The sequence below is a fragment of the Zootoca vivipara genome, chromosome 7, assembly GCF_963506605.1.
Source record: "Zootoca vivipara chromosome 7, rZooViv1.1, whole genome shotgun sequence".
NCBI classification, from domain to species: Eukaryota; Metazoa; Chordata; class Lepidosauria; order Squamata; family Lacertidae; genus Zootoca; species Zootoca vivipara.
The window spans coordinates 44,589,129-44,607,924 of record NC_083282.1 but is presented as its reverse complement, the minus strand read 5'-3'; the positions used below and the strand labels follow the sequence as shown (position 1 = coordinate 44,607,924).

General features: G+C 43.8%; 1 protein-coding gene and 1 non-coding gene across 4 annotated transcripts; one reads left to right on the top strand and one right to left on the bottom strand.

Moving 5' to 3' along the window:
• Positions 1 to 68: 68 nt before the first annotated feature.
• Positions 69 to 18,776, top strand: BEST4 (bestrophin 4). Of its 3 annotated transcripts, XM_035121417.2 has the most exons (10): positions 69 to 3,396; positions 7,085 to 7,269; positions 7,841 to 7,935; positions 10,766 to 10,999; positions 11,202 to 11,356; positions 12,007 to 12,084; positions 12,527 to 12,700; positions 13,999 to 14,079; positions 15,291 to 15,445; positions 15,948 to 18,776. In XM_035121417.2, exons 2-10 carry the CDS (start codon positions 7,118 to 7,120, stop codon positions 16,366 to 16,368), a joined length of 1,545 nt encoding a protein of 514 aa, XP_034977308.1. In that variant the 5' UTR covers positions 69 to 3,396; positions 7,085 to 7,117; the 3' UTR covers positions 16,369 to 18,776. The 3 variants fall into 3 exon arrangements, with proteins under 3 accessions (XP_034977308.1, XP_060132922.1, XP_060132923.1); XM_060276939.1 differs by lacking the exon at positions 12,007 to 12,084; XM_060276940.1 differs by lacking the exon at positions 69 to 3,396 and having other exon boundaries at positions 7,161 to 7,287; positions 7,323 to 7,935.
• LOC118089612 (small nucleolar RNA SNORA35) lies at positions 17,862 to 17,994 on the bottom strand. Its single transcript, XR_004693165.1, has one exon. It is a non-coding gene; the product is annotated as a small nucleolar RNA SNORA35 (small nucleolar RNA).
• Positions 18,777 to 18,796: the final 20 nt, after the last annotated feature.

Genomic DNA, 18,796 nt, shown 5'->3' with positions numbered 1-18,796 from the left:
ATATATAGCTGTATAAATATATTCCATATGACAAATGAAAGCTCTGCTTGCCAAAGAGATGCTAGCATCTTAACTCCCCGTCTTTATAAATCACAATGCACTGAATGTAAAAGACTTAACATATTTTTTTGTGTTCTGATCTAACTTTTGCACTAACCTATTCAACCTATGATCTTTCCGGACTGCATCCCTTTCAAAAAGAGAAGAAAAGAATACTAGTGTATGTGGGGCGGGGGGGGGGGGGAGGAATGTAAGTAACATGGAATAAATTGCTATGTTCTACCTTTTGTAAGAGTTTAACAAAGATGCAAAAGTGTGTCTTTTTCTTGCTTTCTTCTTGCTGTTATATGGATGGAGATGGCCCAAGGCATTTTGCCACCTGAGGTGGACCAGCAAATGATGCCCCTGCCACCCCACCTCTTCCTCCTAAATACTGCCCCCCCCAATGCTGCAGTGATAGACTTGCTGCTGGCTTCTCTTCCTGCATCCATTTTTCTGCACCCTTACTCAGAACGAGGCATTGTGGAACAACTGGGTGGGATTTGCCTATTGAGATGGACATTCAGCAGGTGCAACATTAATAACTTACTGTATCTGCAGAATATGCTGCTTTAATCAAAGATGTACAGCTATGGCATACGCTCTGTCCTACCAGACAATACCACCCACCCACCACAACTTAGCCTAACACAATCCAGACTACAATTGTGTCACAACTTTTGTGGATGTAATTTGGTCAGCTCTGCTTTAATGCTTCCTGTTACTACACACACACACACCCCACCATTGGAACTGGCTGGGGAATATAATTCATTGTAATTTTGAAAGGCATTACTTAAATTATCCAACAATCTTTAGATAGCTGAACTCCGAAACAAGTGGGACAGATGGGAAACAGGTGAGTTTGCTTTAATCCTGAAGAACTGAAAAATTTGATTTAGATCAACAACATGCTGCTTATGACAAATACTGCCTTGCGCAGAGTCAGGCCATTTGTCTATCTAGCTCAGTACTGTCCATGCTGGCTGGTAGTGGCTTTCAGGAAAGGAACAATCACAGCCCTACTTGGAGATGCTGTGGATTGAACCTGGTTGGGACCTTCTGCCTTAACGCAGTGGCTCTGCTACTGAACTACGACCCTTCCCTAAAGCAAATGAGAAAGCTCTCTTGGAGGATGGATTTACAAGCAGCAATAACCATTGCAATCCAAGCCTACATCCCCGTGGGATAAATTACTTCTTTATGACACCACAGAGCTGTAAATTCATTATCTGTGTAAAGTCCAGCTATGTTTCCCAGGGGAATTCTCACAGAGGATATATTTCATCCATTCTTCAGAGACAACTGTTAGAAACAAGTTACTATGAGAGGGTGTGAAATAGGAATCAATGAACCATGATGCAGGTCTCCTACAGGCAGGAGTTTCTGAGCTAATGCTCCTTGTTCACTCCTGTTCACTGTTTCTGGCACCAGGCTATCTGATGCAGGTTAATCCACGGCCCTTTTGTAGATGTCCAGTGAGTGAGCCTGTGGATGAGGGAGGAACTGTGATCGGATCCGCTGTGTCTTCCCTTTCTGCTATTATTTTATTATGGGTCCCCCCCCCCCCATATTTTCATCCGAATATCACAAGAAAACAAAAAAATTCCTTCAGTAGCACCTTAAAGACCAACTAAGTTTATATTTTGGTATGAGCTTTCGTGTGCATGCACACTTCTTCAGATGCACACGAAAAAGTTCTGCATGCACACGAAAGCTCGTACCAAAATATAAACTTAGTTGGTCTTTAAGGTGCTACTGAAGGAATTTTTTTATTTTGCTTCGACTCAGACCAACACGGCTACCTACCTGTAACAAGAAAACAAGAATGCCTTTAGTGCTGAAACCATAAGGAACACATTAAGGAACATTAACATTCTTTGGCTGAAACCCTGGTCACTCATTAACGGAAGTCCAGACAGCTAAGATCACATCAATGCACTGGCAAGACGCACCTATTTATGTGGCTATGTTCTTTATACACATAGGCACATGCTCATCCTGTAAAGTGTGATGAGTGCCTAAGGCTTCATCTGGAGATCAGCTTCTTGCAATGACGGTAGCATTAGTTTGGAATTGTGGAAACCTTACCAGAATAAACACAGCGCATGATTGCATGATCTGTACAGACAAGAGCACACATGGCTTGGAGTAGTATTGATGTGATATGCATTACAGACATACCTGGTGTCTTGAAGCATCAGTAGTCTTTAAGGTTTTTGTTTGTTTACTTATTTATTTAACATAATTCATGGGTGATATGATAGCCATGTTCAAATATATGAAAGGATGTCATATGGAGGAGGGAGAAAGATTGTTTTCTGCTGCTCCAGAGAAGCGGACACGGAGCAATGGATTCAAACTTCAAGAAAGAAGATTCCACCTAAACATTAGGAAGAACTTCCTGACAGTAAGAGCTGTTCGGCAGTGGAATTTGCTACCAAGGAGTGTGGTGGAGTCTCCTTCTTTGGAGGTCTTTAAGCAGAGGCTTGACAGGCATATGCCAAGAATGCTTTGATGGTGTTTCCTGCTTGGCAGGGGGTTGGACTGGATGGCCCTTGTGGTCTCTTCCAACTCTATGATTCTATGATTCTATATACTGCTTGATTGTCATAAAACCTCAAGTGAATTTACAAAATAATAATAATTAAAAATTAAAGTTAAAAGCAGGTCTTTAAAAACATTCAAAAACCACTTCAAATCAAGAAAAACTAAACAACAATTAAAACACGTGTAACTTCTACACGTCTGCATAAGCTTACCTAAACAAAAATATTTTAAGCAGGCATTGGAAAGAGGACAGTGAAGGTGCCTGCCTGGTGTCAATAGGCAGGTAGTTCCAAAGTGCCACACTAAAAGATCGGTTTCTTAGAGAATGAGTACTGTATGGCAGATGTAGCAGTGTCAGTTCTGCAGAGCAAAGCACTCAAGTGGGCATATATAGGGTAAGGCGATCCCGCAAGTAAACTAGTCCCAACTTGCTAAGTTCTAATAGTAACACATTGGACTCGGTCCGATTTAGAGGCAGGCGTGCTATAAAAGTGGGGGAAGGGAGAAGAGAACACTACCTTAAGCTCTTTAGAAAAAAAAGGTGAGGTGTAAATGTAATAAATAAATTAGAATGAATTTTCCATCCATGGCTTAATTTTCACAAAAGTAAATTATAACCATGAATATCACATAGGCATTTACACAGTTCCCTGTTCTTGAGCTACTAACAGCCTACCATCGATCATTCTGAGCAGTCTAGTTTATTTACCATGAGTAAGATATTTAAAGGAAGTGGGTAACAGCTTTTCTTCTTTCTCTGCATTAGTGAGACAGTTATAACCAGCCTCAACTTAACTCCCAGGACAGGTAAGAAGTTCTAGCTTCTTTTCATCAGGGAGGTATTGTCACTTTGCGGTTGCCACTCCACTCTGCCCTAAGCAAAGCTCCTGTGCCTTTATTGACTGAATGGCAGTAGAAACCTAACAGCAACAGCAGTAGTTTTATCTAATGCTGCTCACGCCTGCTGAATATCCACTTAGTAAGCCAAAAGCAGAGGAGCTGCTTCTCTCTCACACGCAGCAGCTCCAGTGCTGGGCTGGCCATGCAAGCAACCTTTCATTTCTCCATGTGTCCTGGCAGCTGTCTTGCTCAAGATTGCCTGTAATTCTGAGACTCAGAGTGCAAGTCTAAACACATTTACCCAAAAATAAGGCCCTTTTGTTTCAATGGGGCTTACTCCATTGTAAGTGTGCCTAGGATTGCAGCCTATGAAAAGTCATCTTATGCTGCCTGCTGTGTTTTTGTGGACCTCCAGATCTGAGTTACAGTACTCACTCATCCCCTCCTAATTACCTTCTTAGGTCACCCCCTGGTTCACCTCCACTGTTGTTTCTCAGGAGGTGAGGAAAGCTTTAGTATCTCTCCAGACAGAGCTCACTGTTCCGTGGCTTCCAGACATTATTAGTAGTACCGTGTTTCCCCCTTTTTAAGACACCGTCTTATAACTTTTCCCCCCTCAAAAAACACAGGGTGGCTTACTTTCGGTGGGATGTCTTATTTTTTTATTACCGGTACGGTTTTTACGGTTCAGGGCACTGGCTCAGGGCGCTGCTGGGCTGTCTTGAGTGCTCGGCGCTGCAGCAGCCCCCAGTTCCGGGTGGCGGGGTGGCAGGCGTCTTTGGCCGGGCCAGGCAGAGGCCGCTGGCTCATGCGCTCCGCCCGCCGCTGCAGGGCGCTCCAAGCTCCTTGGTCGGGCCAGGCAAGGAAGAAGCAGTGAGCCCAGCAGTGGCGGCAAGCACGGAAGTGGCAGGGATGGCGGTGGACGAGAAGGCAGAGCGCGGGGATGCAGCCAGCAAGGCGGGAGCACGATCAGCTGTTAAGCGGAGCTCTTGGAGCGCCTCATCATAGCTGATCGCACTCCTGCAGTGCTGGCTGCATGGAGTGACTCTGTGAGTGGAGGTGCCTGTGGAGGTTGGTTTCCGCGGCGCGGAAGTATGGCTTATTTTCGGGGTATGTCTTATATTTCTCAAATACTTAAAAACCCTGCCATGGCTTACTTTATGACTACGTATTAAAAAAGGGGAAACAGGGTATTAGGGCTACCATACTTCCGGAATTTCTTGGACATATCTGGGATTCGGCTGTTAAAAATAGTGCCTGGGCGCAAAGTTTGAAAATTGGTCAAAATGTCCAATAGCAGCCCGTATCAGAAGTGTTGATTTTTTGTGAATTTTCCCCAAAATAGCTTGAAATGTTTTTGGGAGATTTTGCACAACAGTTTTTGTGTCCGGTTTTCACTTTTTGAAATATGGCAACCCTATTAGTTGTAATCCCTGACAATGGTGTGAAAGCTGAGGCTTGCTTTGCTACCACATTAGTAGTTCCTGCCCCCTTGAGATTACCATTACCTGTTCACTCACTCCCCCCCCCCGCACTCCTCCTCCTCCACCAATGTGATGATGATCTCAGCCCATTGCATTCTAGTGTTTTCTGTGTAGTCCTCTATGGTTTCTTCCATACCCAGTTTTCTTGCAATTGTCTTTTGGTAACAAAATTCAATGGCAGCACTAGCTTGACCTGTGTGGACAGGCAATGCAGGACTGAGGCTTTTTAACTGTTCTTGTGCCATTAATTAAACCCTTCCTGTTTTATTGCTTTCCAATGAACAGGAGTCGGGGATTAGTGATAAATTGCATATATATCCACCACTGAAAAGCCTCTCTTGACTGTCTCATGCAGGAGGCTCTAATTCCTGCTTTCTTCTCATCATTTATTTTAATTGTAGTGAAATCTAGCCTCACATGGGAAGCACTCACTTCAGTAGTGTTTTATTGACACCTTTATTGGCTGTATACTTTTTTATTGGGTACATGTCACCTCCAGGTTCTGACACCCCACCCCCTTGCCTATGCATACCAGTTGCTGGGGAACAACCCTGAGAGAGGGCTGTTGCGCTCATGTCTTGCTTCTGTTCCTCCCATGAGCATGTTTGGGAAACGGAATACTGTACTGGACTAGATGGGCCATTTGCCTGATCCTGCAGGACACTGATTATGTACCTATCACAGTAAAAATACAGGTCCTTGATCTTGTTTAGTTCTTATGCCACAAGAACTATTCTATTCTATTCTAATTCTATTCTAATTCTACTCTAATTCTACTCTAATTCTACTCTATTCTATTCATGTCACATGAAATGTCCTCTAGGAAGGGACCACTCACATGCCAACACTCTCTGGAAAGATTGCAAAGCATGTTGTGCGGTGGGGCTCATTTTCCTGTACAGTGGTACCTCGGGTTACAAACACTTTGGGTTACAAATGCTTCAGGTTATAGACTCCGCTAACCCAGAAATAGTACCTCAGGTTAAGAAATTTACCTCAGGATGAGAACAGAAATCGCGCGGCAGCGGCGGCAGTAGTGGGAGGCTGCATTAGCTAAAGTGGTACCTCAGGTTAAGAACAGTTTCAGGTTCAGAACAGACCTCCGGAACGAATTAAGTTCTTAACCAGAGGTACCACTGTATAATTCTGCATAATTCTATTACAATTGCCTTGGAGAAAAGCCATTTATTCGGATCACCAGAAAAGAACTGTTGTCCCTGAAGCTGATGGGTAATTGTGAAAATGGAGAGATCTGTGACTAGAAAAAGGTCAGATTATCTGGATGTAACTAATGGGTGCAGTTTGTGGCCCTTGAGTATGTCCCTTGAATAAGGCAAGAACATACTATCAAACCAGGGCTTGTCTCAGCCGGAACTTTCCAGAACTCTGTTTCTGCACCTCTCAGGTGGGTGCCATTGCCATTATTAGAAAACAAGGGAGGCAGCTGTGGTGAGTTCCGGCACCACTTTTTCTAGAAAAATAGCACTGTGCAAAACCATTCCTGCAGAAGATCTCATGGTGAAGTAAATGGCCCTTCTGTTATTTGATTGATTCTTTGTACCAGCTACCAACTTTTAAGAAGGGCCAGCTTGGCAAACTACTGTGTAAAATCACCCAAAATTTTAGATGGCTTCAAGTGATTTAAAATACTAACTTCACTTGCCACTGCTGTATAAAAGTGACAGCAGCACTTGGACCCACCTGGATGGCCTGCCCTGCAATGCCGCACTCTGAGGGAAGACCCCTTCCTCAGACTGAGGTCCAGGGTGCTCACACTGCCACCACTTTGTCAACGATGAATGGGTGAGCGAGAACCCTTCCCTCAGAATGATGCCTGGAGTGCTCTTACCATTACTTTGTTAGCAGCAGGTGGGTGATCAATTGAGCAGGTGATTAGTTGAGCAGGTGAAGGTGGAAGGGAGGAAGAGCGGTGAACAGATCGTACAGTAGCTCCAGTGACCCGCTGGCTGACCAATCATTCGCAGGCAGCTCTGTGGGCGGGAGATTTGGCCACGATTCACTGCCTCTCCCAATTTGTTGCCTGAGCCCTGTGGATCAATGCAGCTCCTGGCAGGTCCAGCCCTACACTTAGCTTTCCATAATCAAGGTGGCAGGAGAGAAAAGAGAAGTGATATTTTCCTCCCTGGGTGTTATTTCTCTCCGTGTCTCAGCTGGTGCCTGCATGAGGCACAGACAAGGCAGCCATGACAGTCTCCTACACCTTGAAAGTGGCCAATGCTCGCTTTGGGGGCTTCTCCAAGCTACTTTTCCGTTGGAAAGGGAGCATCTACAAGCTGCTCTACAAGGAGTTCATTGTCTTCATCTTGCTTTATGGAACACTAAGTGTCATCTACCGGTAAGTTGGCAATACCCTGTTTAATGGAATGAAACCTCGCCAGGGGGACATAGTTAAAGACGTCTGAACTTAAATTGCTGTTCTTTTTTTAGGAGCATTCAATGTTGTGGTACTTTTGCTCTCAACTTTCAGAGCTTCATTACCAATCTGCTTGCCCCCTTTAAACCAATCTCAGACTGTTTAGTGGGGAGGAAGGCTCCCAGGGGTGACTTTCCTGCTGGGCCTCTCTCTCCATTACAATTGCGTTCCACTCAGCCCACCAGGTCATTTACATGGGGATGACTTTCCAGTCTTTCTTCCCATCACAATCATGCTCTTCCCAGACCACCAAATGGGCTGCAAGGAGCACCAAATACATGGTGCTCCCACCCCCTGTCAGCCGTGGACTGGAACAAAATTAGGCTGTGCACAAGGGCCAAATTTGGCTGTGGGAGGCAGACTGAATACCTGCAATGGACTGCACAGATGGCCTGCAAAGGGCTATGGGTTGCCCTCATGTGTTTTAAAATATTTTGTTGGGATTGAAGAAGAATGTTTATACCATGAGAGAATTCTTCCCCATCTCCTGTAGGCACCTTCTGAATGTGGATCAGAAACGGCTCTTTGCAAAGGTGGCTGAATACTGCAACCGCTCCACTGACCTCATCCCTCTGTCCTTCGTCCTAGGTATGATTAAGTACCTGCTCTTGATAGGAGGCCTTGTTGCTATGGTTTCTTGATTGCTTGCTTTAATTAATGCCCCTTTAATCTTTGATTGCACAGAATGCCAAATCATTTTCCATTGGGAGGTAACACAAATCAGTGGCAGAGCTCATGGTATGCATCCAGGAGTGAATGAAGAGTCAGGTGATCTGAAGGACTCTTGGCATAGACCACTCTAAAAGCCTTGCTCTGAATTACTGCGGAGGCTGACCCTGACATTTGTGTGTGTGCGCGTGTGAAAGTGAGATTAATGCAGCAAACACCACATCACGAAAAAAAATTGTGAGTGGTGTCACAAAACGAAAAAGGGAAGTGAAAAAGCAGGAGATGGATAATTAAAATTGAAAAGGAAGTGACAGCTTGACAGGTGAGAGAGTTGATGTCTAAATGATGTACAGCTAGGGCTGCAAAAATGCACAATGAACATGCCTGACTCTCCTGAGTAAACAGTTTTCCCAGAAGAAAGAGTCTATATCAGAAATGCAAGCCTAAATTGGTCTGCTTAAAAATGATTCCATTGTGAATTTTCATTGCCTTTGCAAAACTTTACCGTAAAAAGGTCAACTAAAGTAAAACTGCAATTGTCCCTAGCCTGAATTATTAGGAGTTGACTTGCTATTCCTAGAAGGAAGGCACTGGAAGGAGTAAACAATGACTCTCCATGCAGGCCAGGTGTTCTTTCGTGCTTCCAAGAAGCCTATATCATGTCATAGCAAGCATTGGAAGGGAAGGGTAAGAGGGGAGAACCCTTCTATTAGGCAGATGGGGCAGCTGCCTCAGGCAGAAGATGCTGAGGACTAAGGACCAGAGGTGAGGTGTTGGAAGGCACAGATCTGTGTGTACCATGGGGCCTGCTCTGCACTTCAGGCATGGTTGAGGTTGCTGTAGAAATTGGAGTTCTTGGTAAAGTCCAGAAGTAAACGAAAAATTACAAGAACTCGGGCCAGAAAGGATAATTTCAAAAAATCTCCACAAAGTTTTATTCAGGATAACTTCCAGTAAATATCAACATCAGGACAAGGCCCTGTTTCGATTATTCTTCATCAGCGAGGTTTCTCAGGTCTAAGTGTACCAAGTATGTTTGCTTTTTGCAAAGTAACTTTGCTTTTTGCAAAGTAATTTTTCGTTTACTTATGGTTGAGGTTGCTGGCATATCAGTAGCTGCTGTTGTCAACTCCATTTCCGTACATGCAATATGCAGGTGGGGTGGGAAGAGGAACCCTCTTGTTCTTTGCCTGGATGGGAAACATACCATTCCCCCCCTCATACGAAAGCTGCAAGAAGGGGAAATGGGAGGGCAGGGGGGAACCCAGTGGTTTTGAATGTGTTAATATTTTGTTTATATGTGCAAATCTAGAGGGTTGGTTTTTGCCTCCATGCCTGCCAGAATCCCTGAATATAGATAAATATAACTCTTTGCACTTCCCTGTTTTGTATGGCTGCTGTTTGTTTTTTGACTCAGCCACAACCTGAAAAATGAAAAAGAGTGAAGTTTATGACGAATCCTAAGCACTTGGCAATTTCCTAGAGAAATGGTTCCCACCATTAACAAGTGTGGACTCTTTGAAGGATTTTTGTAAATAAAATGCCTCTAAATTGTGATTGCAGACTTCTGCATTAAGTATTAAAGATTTTTATTTACCTAATAAGAAATAGCAAGCTATGAGGTACACAGTATACTGAAACTTTTCATTACTCCATTACCAAATTCTAAATGTAAAAAATAATTCGACAACTTCATAAATCTTTAGTTTTGTAGCTTTCATAAATGTTTTTGCTTCTTGGCCTGCATACAGGATGGGAGACACCTGGCTTGAGAGCAGTACATGTGAAAAGGATCTAGGAGTTTTGGTTGACCACAAACTTGACATGAGTCAGCAGTGTGATGCAGCAGCTAAAAAAGCCAATGCAATTCTGGGCTGCATCAATAGGAGTATAGCATCTAGATCAAGGGAAGTAATAGTACCACTGTATTCTGCTCTGGTCAGACCTCACCTGGAGTATTGTGTCCAGTTCTGGGCACCACAGTTCAAGAAGGATACTGATAAGCTGGAACGTGTCCAGAAGAGGGCAACCAAAATGGTCAAAGGCCTGGAAACGATGCCTTATGAGGAACGGCTTAGGGAGCTGGGTATGTTTAGCCTGGAGAAGAGAAGGTTAAGGGGTGATATGATAACCATGTTCAAATATATAAAAGGATGTCATATAAAGGAGGGAGAAAGGTTGTTTTCTGCTGCTCCAGAGAAGCGGACACGGAGCAACGGATTCAAACTACAAGAAAGAAAATTCCACCTAAACATTAGGAAGAACTTCCTGACAGTGAGAGCTGTTCGGCAGTGGAATTTGCTGCCAAGGAGTGTGGTGGAGTCTCCTTCTTTGGAGGTCTTTAAGCAGAGGCTTGACAGCCATCTGTCAGGAATGCTTTGATGGTGTTTCCTGCTTGGCAGGGGGTTGGACTGGATGGCCCTTGTGGTCTCTTCCAACTCTATGATTCTATGATTCTATGATTCTATGATTCTATGATTCTTTTGTAAAATGACCAACCAACAAAAAGGGGAGTGAATTTTTTTCTTGTGTCATGCAGATAACTTCTAACAATTCCTTAACAAAATTATTTGACAAGTTAACCAACTCCTAGAGCTCAAATGGGTAGAATGTTTCTGCTCTCAGTGCCAACGTGCTAAAATGGCAGCAGTTCATTATGCCTGATGACTTTGCCTCATGCTCTCTCACTGTTTCCATGTTCTCATCCCTCATCCCTGCTAATGCCCCTTCCACCTCTCTCTCCTGGCAGGTTTCTATGTCACACTAATCGTGAACCGCTGGTGGGCGCAATATACCAGCATTCCTCTGCCAGACCAGCTAATGTGCGTCATTTCCAGCAATGTGCATGGGAAGGATGACAAGGGCCGCATCCTGCGCCGCACTCTCATCCGCTATGCCAACCTCTCCTCTGTGCTCATCCTGCGCTCGGTCAGCGCTAGAGTCCTTAAGAGATTCCCCACTATGGACCACTTAGTTGAAGCTGGTGAGTTTAACTTGGGGAAATGAACACAATGGTCTGGGAGTCTACTTTTATTAGTCTTTCTAAGGTGCCACAGGCAGCAAGAGATTATTCCACTAGAACTTATTAGGACCCAGTGTCCCTGACTGGTGGCCCCTGAAACTCTTCCCAGTATCAAGGAGCAGATGGAAAGGTAGCGCTCCAACTTTCCCTTCCTCTCTTGCAGGTTTCATGACACAAGATGAGCGCAAGAAGTATGAGAGTCACCACTCAGACTTCAACAAGTATTGGATCCCTTGTGTGTGGTTCACTAATCTAGCAGCCCAAGCCAGGCGGGAAGGAAGGGTCCGGGATGATGTGGCACTCAGATTGCTCATAGATGTAAGTTGGAGCAACAGGGGAGGCAGCTGATAGCTGGCAACCTTTAACCAACCAGCTCCTTCTTCTGCAGCATCTGGCAGGGTTGTGTTTTTCTTCTTTCCTTACTTGCTTGTATAGACTCAATGTTTGGCAACTTTTGAAATTTCTTTCTTATTTAGAACAGTAAGAACAAAGAATGGTTGGGAGATAGTTAAGAAAAACAGGAGTGCTAGACCATCTGATATCTGTGCATATAATACCTGTGCATATAATACCCACAATTAGGCAATACAAAAGTGAATTCCACAACTTGCAGTTATGAGTTCAAAATTTCATGCATTGGAGCATTGTGATTTGCTTTAACGTAATTAATTCCCACCAAACAGCATAGGGCACATGCCTTTCCCTCAAAGAACCCTTAATAGACTACAGTTCCCAGGATTTTTCATGGGTATTAAAGAGAAATGAGTGCTTTGGGTATGGCCTCAGACTAATTTAGCCAGTGCTTATTTCTCAGCCCAATTGAAAAAGCAAAGTATTATCAGTTTAACAATATTGACAGGAGGAAAGAAAGGTGCTTTGGGAGGCTTGAGATTTAACTCTCAAGAAGTGAGTATTGTAGTACAATTGCTATGCAAACGGGAAATAACCACATGTCTTTCTCTGTCCAGGAACTGAACCTCTACCGCTCCAAATGCAGCATGCTTTTCCACTATGACTGGATAAGCATCCCCTTGGTGTACACACAGGTGAGCAAGGAGCACTCCACATCCTCTGGATACTCTTACATGTCTCAGTGCTCATCTCTCAGTAGCAGTTTTGTTCCTACGAGTAGACTAAAAGTTACTTTTCCCATACACTTTCTAAATCTGTCTCTCTTGCTGCATCTCCACAGTACAACTCTACTTAGCTTTACTTAGCATCTCATTTTTTCTTGCAGAAAAAAGGAATAGGTTTCCAGCTCCAAAAATATTTGATGTTTGTTGGGAAACAGCTAACAAGCTAGGAAATACATCAGTTTGTGAAAGGGCCAGTTTGTTTTTTAATTGGTAGGGTGCGCATGACATGCTAGCGCATAATGTGCAGGCCTCCTGTACTGTAGGAGAATGTTTTGGTTTCTGCAATGAAAAGCATAGTTCCATGATGCTCTCTTGCAACCCTGGCAAACGTTTAACAGCCGCTTCTCCACAGGTGGTCACCATCGCTGTCTATTCCTTCTTTGCTTTGTGTGTGATTGGGCGTCAGTTTCTACAACCTGTGGACCCAGGTCAAAACAAAACAATGACAAAAAAAGATGAGGACCTAGATCTGTATGTTCCCCTACCCACTCTTCTACAGTTCTTCTTCTATGCTGGTTGGCTTAAGGTGAGGATCTTGGCTCCCATTTTCCATGCAGGTGGCTTCATTTGGCTTAATCTTCAGTCTTCAAATTATAAGATATGGGGTGCTGAGACAGAGTGGGTCCCATGCATTGCTTGAACCAGATGGGAAGATTCAGGGATTTTACAGTACTGTAAAAATAAGTGGGCTGTGGGTGTTCTCCCTTTCCAGCCTCTTGATTCCACTCTCCCTGCCGTAGAGTCAGCATCCTGACTGAGCATGCACAAGCCTCGTTGGGCTGGTTTATTGTGGTTTCTCCCCTTATGGTCCCGTCCCCCCAAAGAAGGTCTTTCGAATCTTTGCACACTGCAAGTTTCCCCCAGCCTGCTGTTACCTCTCCTTGTAGCAGGGTGCTGTTGATTTGCCTACATAAACAACACTCACAGCCTAAAAGCTGGAAATAAAGGGAGCAAACACTTGCAACAGAAGCTGCAAGTCAGATGCTCACCTGAAGAAGTAAACTGTTCCGATTGTGGATGCTCAGTCCCCAGCCTTTCTGTTGAGTGGGGAAGGTCTGCAGAGGACTTCTGCTTGTGCCCACTGGAGTAGAATCCTCCAGAAGATCAAGGACTCCAAGTAAATCTCATTGGGGGAGGTTTCATGCACGTGGGGATGCTAAAGGTAAGGGTTGCATGTGCAACACGCCACACACCCGAGTTTGAACATTTGTGTGTTCAGGTATGAGCATGGCTAAAATACAGCAGCACCCACTGTTCTGGATAGCAAGCACTCTGGTTTGTGTGTGTATGTGTGTGTACACACTGCCATTTTGGATATGAAAGAACCAGCACCCAAAGAACTGGCAAGAGTAATGGTATATGCAGCTCAGCTACCTCTTTAATCACATCAGGTGGCGCTGTGGTTAAACCACTGAGCCTAGGGCTTGCTGATCAGAAGGTCGGTGGTTCGAATCCCTGTGATGGGGTGAGCTCCCGTTGCTTGGTCCCAGCTCCTGCCAACCTAGCAGTTCGAAAGCACGCCAAAATGCAAGTAGATAAATAGGAACCGCTACAGCGGGAAGGTAAACGGCATTTCCATGTGCTGCTCTGGTTCCAGAAGCGGCTTTGTCATGCTGGCCACATGACCTGGAAGCTATACGCCGGCTCCCTCGGCCAATAATGCGAGATGAGCGCGCAACCCCAGAGTCGGTCACGACTGGACCTAATGGTCAGGGGTCCCTTTACCTTTAATCACATCAAAGCAAAATGCTTAGCAGTGTTTGTCTGAGCTTTCCTGAGGATGCCATTGGCAGTTAGATATGCTACACCTTTCTTTTCCTATAGGTGGCAGAGCAGATAATTAATCCCTTCGGAGAGGATGACGATGACTTTGAAACCAACAAACTGATAGACAGGAACCTTCAAGTGAGTCTTAAAACAAAGGGCTAGGAGGGAAAAATATGCTAGTCATACTTCACACAGGTATATCCAGCATACGACTTGGCAACCTGGATGTTTGGGTATTTTTTAATATAATGCTTAACGACTGCCTTGCTGGCCTGAAAAATCTGGTTAAGCGATTTGTCATCTATACTGTTCTACCTGTGTATACCTCCTTTCCCATTTCTGCTATCCAGTCTGAGCCTTTTATCGTTCTCTACTGTGGGCTAAACCACTGAGCCTAGGGCTTGCTGATCAGAAGGTCGGCGGTTCGAATCCCTGTGACGGGGTGAGCTCCCGTTGCTCGGTCCCAGCTCCTGCCAACCTAGCAGTTCGAAAGCACATCAAAATGCAAGTAGATAAATAGGAACCGCTATAGCGGGAAGGTAAACAGAGTTTCCATGTGCTGCTCTGGTTTGCCAGAAGCGGCTTTGTCATGCTGGCCACATGACCTGGAAGCTATACGCTGGCTCCCTCGGCCAATAATGCGAGATGAGCGCGCAACCCCAGAGTCGGTCACGACTGGACCTAATGGTCAGGGGTCCCTTTACCTTTTTACAGTAGCACCTTAGAGACCAACTAAGTTTCTCATTGGTATGAGCTTTCGTGTGCATGGTCTCTAAGGTGCTACTGGAAGGAATTTTTCTATTTTTATTTTGTTTCGATGGCAGACCAACACAGCTACCTACCAATGGATGCAAATAATCGTCTTTACCCACATGCTGAATATAGGGCCCTGAATATTCCGTTTGTCTATTAATACTCCCCTTCCCACACTTTTGACAGTACATGATCCTCTTGTAGGCTTGGACATAACCCAGTTCACCTTTCATTGAGACAACCAATTGGCTTACTTCAAATCTCCAGTAACAGAGAAAGTGGCATTTACAGTGATTTGTCCTTTTTGTAGTATCATGAGCACTCTATGATCATGTTTATTGGATCTTGCCTTCTTTCTGGTTATTAACTGTTTTTTGTAATCAATCTTAGCAATAAAAAGGGTGCGACTTCTAATCTGAGATAGTATTTTAATTTATATTAAAATACATTATATTCAATATAATCTTATATTGCTGGTGTTCTTTTGATACTTTTTCCTACGGAGAACCTTGCATTAAAGCACAATTGAAATTAAAGCAATTACAAGTCTCATGCAGGTCTCCTTTGGTGAGAGAAATATTCCTTTGTCTGCTCAGGTGTCTTTGCTTTCGGTGGATGACATGTATCAGAACTTACCACTAACTGGAAAAGACAAATACTGGAATGAATCTACAGCTCAGCCCCCATACACAATGGCCACAGTGGCAGAGACCTTGAAACCTTCCTTCATGGGTTCTACCTTTGACATGCGGTAAGTTCATCTACCGGTATGTTGCCATGGCAAAAGGCTGACAACCTGAGCCTGACATTGCCAGATACAATCTTTTCCATCAGCTATAAGGGAAGGGACCATTTTCCTGGATTGCATTTTACCACCTCAGCCTTTACTTATAGAGCTTTGATTTACAATTAGCCCTGAATTCAGTGTTAAGAGGAAATATTTGCACAATGCATGGTGAACACAGGATGCATGCTGTAAGCAACACAGGGCCATATCCAAAAATGGCAAAGCAGCCTAATCCAAATCCTGGTTAGATACAGGCCCAACCACTTTATAGAGATACAGTACAAGAACCTACATCAGATGATTTGGCAAGATTGAATGAATGCATCCACCCCACTAATACTGCCACATCATTTTCCTTTGAATTTTATTTCGTAGTAGGAAATCTGACCATTCTGATGGTATGGACTGGACCAATTTCAGTGCTACAATCAGGTGTGTTTACTTCACCCAGTCTGTTCTTTTGCAGGATGAGTGACGACCCAGAGCAGAGCCAGCAGGTGGAAGCATCACCCAGCATGAGCCGCATTCAGACTCCCCTGCTCAACCGCTTCCTCACTGCAGCTGCCTCTCCTGCAGTCAGCCTCAAAAATTTTGGCAAGGGCAGTCGGGTTCAGCATCCCCAGCTACTTCGCCTAAGGACAGAGGGCACCTTCCCCTCTTCCAGCCCCAGCTTCTACCGCAGGGAAGACCCTGAAGCAGTTGGTCGCATCGACGAAGAAGACATGGAGGACGAAGAGACCAGGCTTAGTGAAACCTCTTCCCCTGGCTCCCACCTCAAAGACCCCCATAAGAACACAAATGCTGAGATTTGGAGAAAGGAGCTGCCCAGCATTACAGTAGTGGGGCCCCCAGATGAGATCAGTATCAGTGACCAGCCATCTAGCTAAGGCCCACTAGCATGGCCTTTTAAGGTAGGATTTAGGACTAATGCCCCACTCAAGCCACATAGGGAAAGTTTCTCTTGTACTGGATCCATCTAAACATGCATACATTAAGGGATAAAAACACTACTAATGCCAAAGATTTGCAGCTGTCCATTCTCATATTGAAAGCCACGTACTCTAGAAATAACTCAAAACAGTCTATGGCAGGCATCCCCAAACTTCAGCCCTCCAGATGTTTTGGACTACAATTCACATCATCCCTGACCACTGGTCCTGTTAGTTAGGGATCATGGGAGTTGTAGGCCAAAACATCTGAAGGGCCGCAGTTTGGGGATGCCTGGTCTATGGGTAGGAACAACATAAGGATTTGAAATATTTGTTTAGCCCAACCACATGCTGCGAAGCAGTGCTTCCACACTGTAATTACTTTGTGGGTCCTGAAATAGGAAGAAAGTACTGACATATGTACACACAAACAAATATCATCCTTTCACCTAGCAGTTGTCCTTGAACAGGTAAAAAAAAGCTTGAATGAACAGGTACTTGCAGTGATGCAGCTTTTTTGAATCTGCACTCAGCTGAAGATTTGATTTGTTTAATAAATATAAATAAACTAAACTAAATCTAAGAAAAGTTAATTTTACATGCTGTATAAATAGCTGGAAGGTTTTTTCAATAGAGAAATGTGTGTGGTTAAACTGAAATATTGGGAGGAAATTCTAGGGAAGCACAATGAAACAAATTCAAAGCTTACTTTCCAAATGTTTATTGTAAGGCTGCAATCCTATACCTATTTACCAGTGAGTTAATGAACTCAAATTTTTTTACTTCTGAGTAGGCATGTACAGGATTGCAGTATCCCTCATATTAGTATAAATATGCATATTTATTAGTAAATAGGTCAATGGGGCTTACTTCTTAGTAAGCATGTTTGAGAATACAGCCTGAAAAGGGGCTATGAATGAAGGCATTGAAATCCGACCATGAGCATTCCTAGCAAGAGCTATACAGTACACACAAAAACCTTTCTTAGGATAATCTCCTGAATAAAGTTAATTCCAACTTTGATTTTAGACTATTATTTTATCAATTCCAGTTGCCCAATTTAATTTGCATACTGTTCAGTCATTATCGTACCAATTCTATGATCAATGCAGTTCTAAAAGCAGCAAATATGGATGTGTGTTGCACATGTCTGACTGGCTGCTGTGCAGTCAAAAAGCAGAGTGCAACCTGGTAACACGTACATGTGCACTCACCATTCTAGGCTCCATACCCATAAAAATCTTACACGCTTCAAATTTTAGTAGTGGGATGACCACTGTATCTAGCTGCATATGCTTTCTGTAGTTATGTGGAAGTCTGGAAACTTGCTATATGTCCAAACCCAAATAAGCAAGCCATTTATTTGTCTGGTATGTGTTTAGATTCATGCTCCCAATTCATAGCACTTGTCCTTACCCCCCTCAGATGAAAATGTTACTGTTACAAGATAGTATTGTTCCCAGCCTTCGAAAGGACCAGACCTTTGGAAAGAGGCCTGGCCCTTCTGCTAGAAGGGAGTTTATCTTGCACTGGAATGAGACCAGAATGTCATGAAGAAGACAATCCAGACACTTAGCAGTGCACCAGTTGCTTTGTTGCTAAATGTAGTACTAATCATGTAAAAAATGCAATTAACAGCTTCCAATTTTGGCAGTTCAACTGCCAACAATGCAACAAACTCAATAATTTTCTCAGCTTCCATTCATTAATACCCTGTGCACATACCTAATCATTAGAAATGTATGCTATGCATTGGAAGAGGATGAAGACTCTGAAAATCTGTTCTCCATGGGGTCACCAAAAGCAGGATATTTTGAAGTGCACACTACAAAGCTCATGTTGCAAGGGAACTGGGAGAATGAATAGCACACAACACACCTGTGCTGCTGACATTTATAGTGCCATAGTGTATAATGACAGTTCATCACACCTAAGTATAGAGCTTCAACCCTATTCAGGGAAACTTAACCGTTACAGTGGTACCTCGGTTTATGAACACAATTGGTTCTGGAAGTCTGTTCATAAACTGAAGCGAACTTTCCCATTGAAAGTAATGGAAAGTGGATTAATCCGTTCCAGATGGGTCCGCGGCATTCGTAAACCGAAAATTTGTAAACCGAGGTTCCACTGTACTAGCTTTAAAACATGGGCAATTTAGCAAAGAAGTAAATACAAAGCAAAACTTTGCTTACATTGCTGCTGTTTTACCAGAGTACTCAACACACAAATGAAACCACCATGGCAGATTGATGGTCATTAAGTCCTGTTACTTATTTACTATTCTAAATAAAAGTGAACTCACATCCCCTCAATGCATGTTGGAGGGAGTAGTATTAGTAGGCATGCCTGGTGGCAGTTGGAGACCACAAATTCTACACCTGCCTGC

Excerpts from the sequence above, each read along its gene's own strand:
- BEST4 (XM_035121417.2), top strand. The coding sequence starts at position 7,118 with ATGACAGTCTCCTACACCTTGAAAGTGGCCAATGCTCGCTTTGGGGGC. Across the intron at positions 7,936-10,765 it reads CCCTCTGTCCTTCGTCCTAG|GTTTCTATGTCACACTAATC; the intron begins GTATGATTAAGT and ends CTCTCCTGGCAG. Across the intron at positions 11,357-12,006 it reads CACTCAGATTGCTCATAGAT|GAACTGAACCTCTACCGCTC; the intron begins GTAAGTTGGAGC and ends TTCTCTGTCCAG.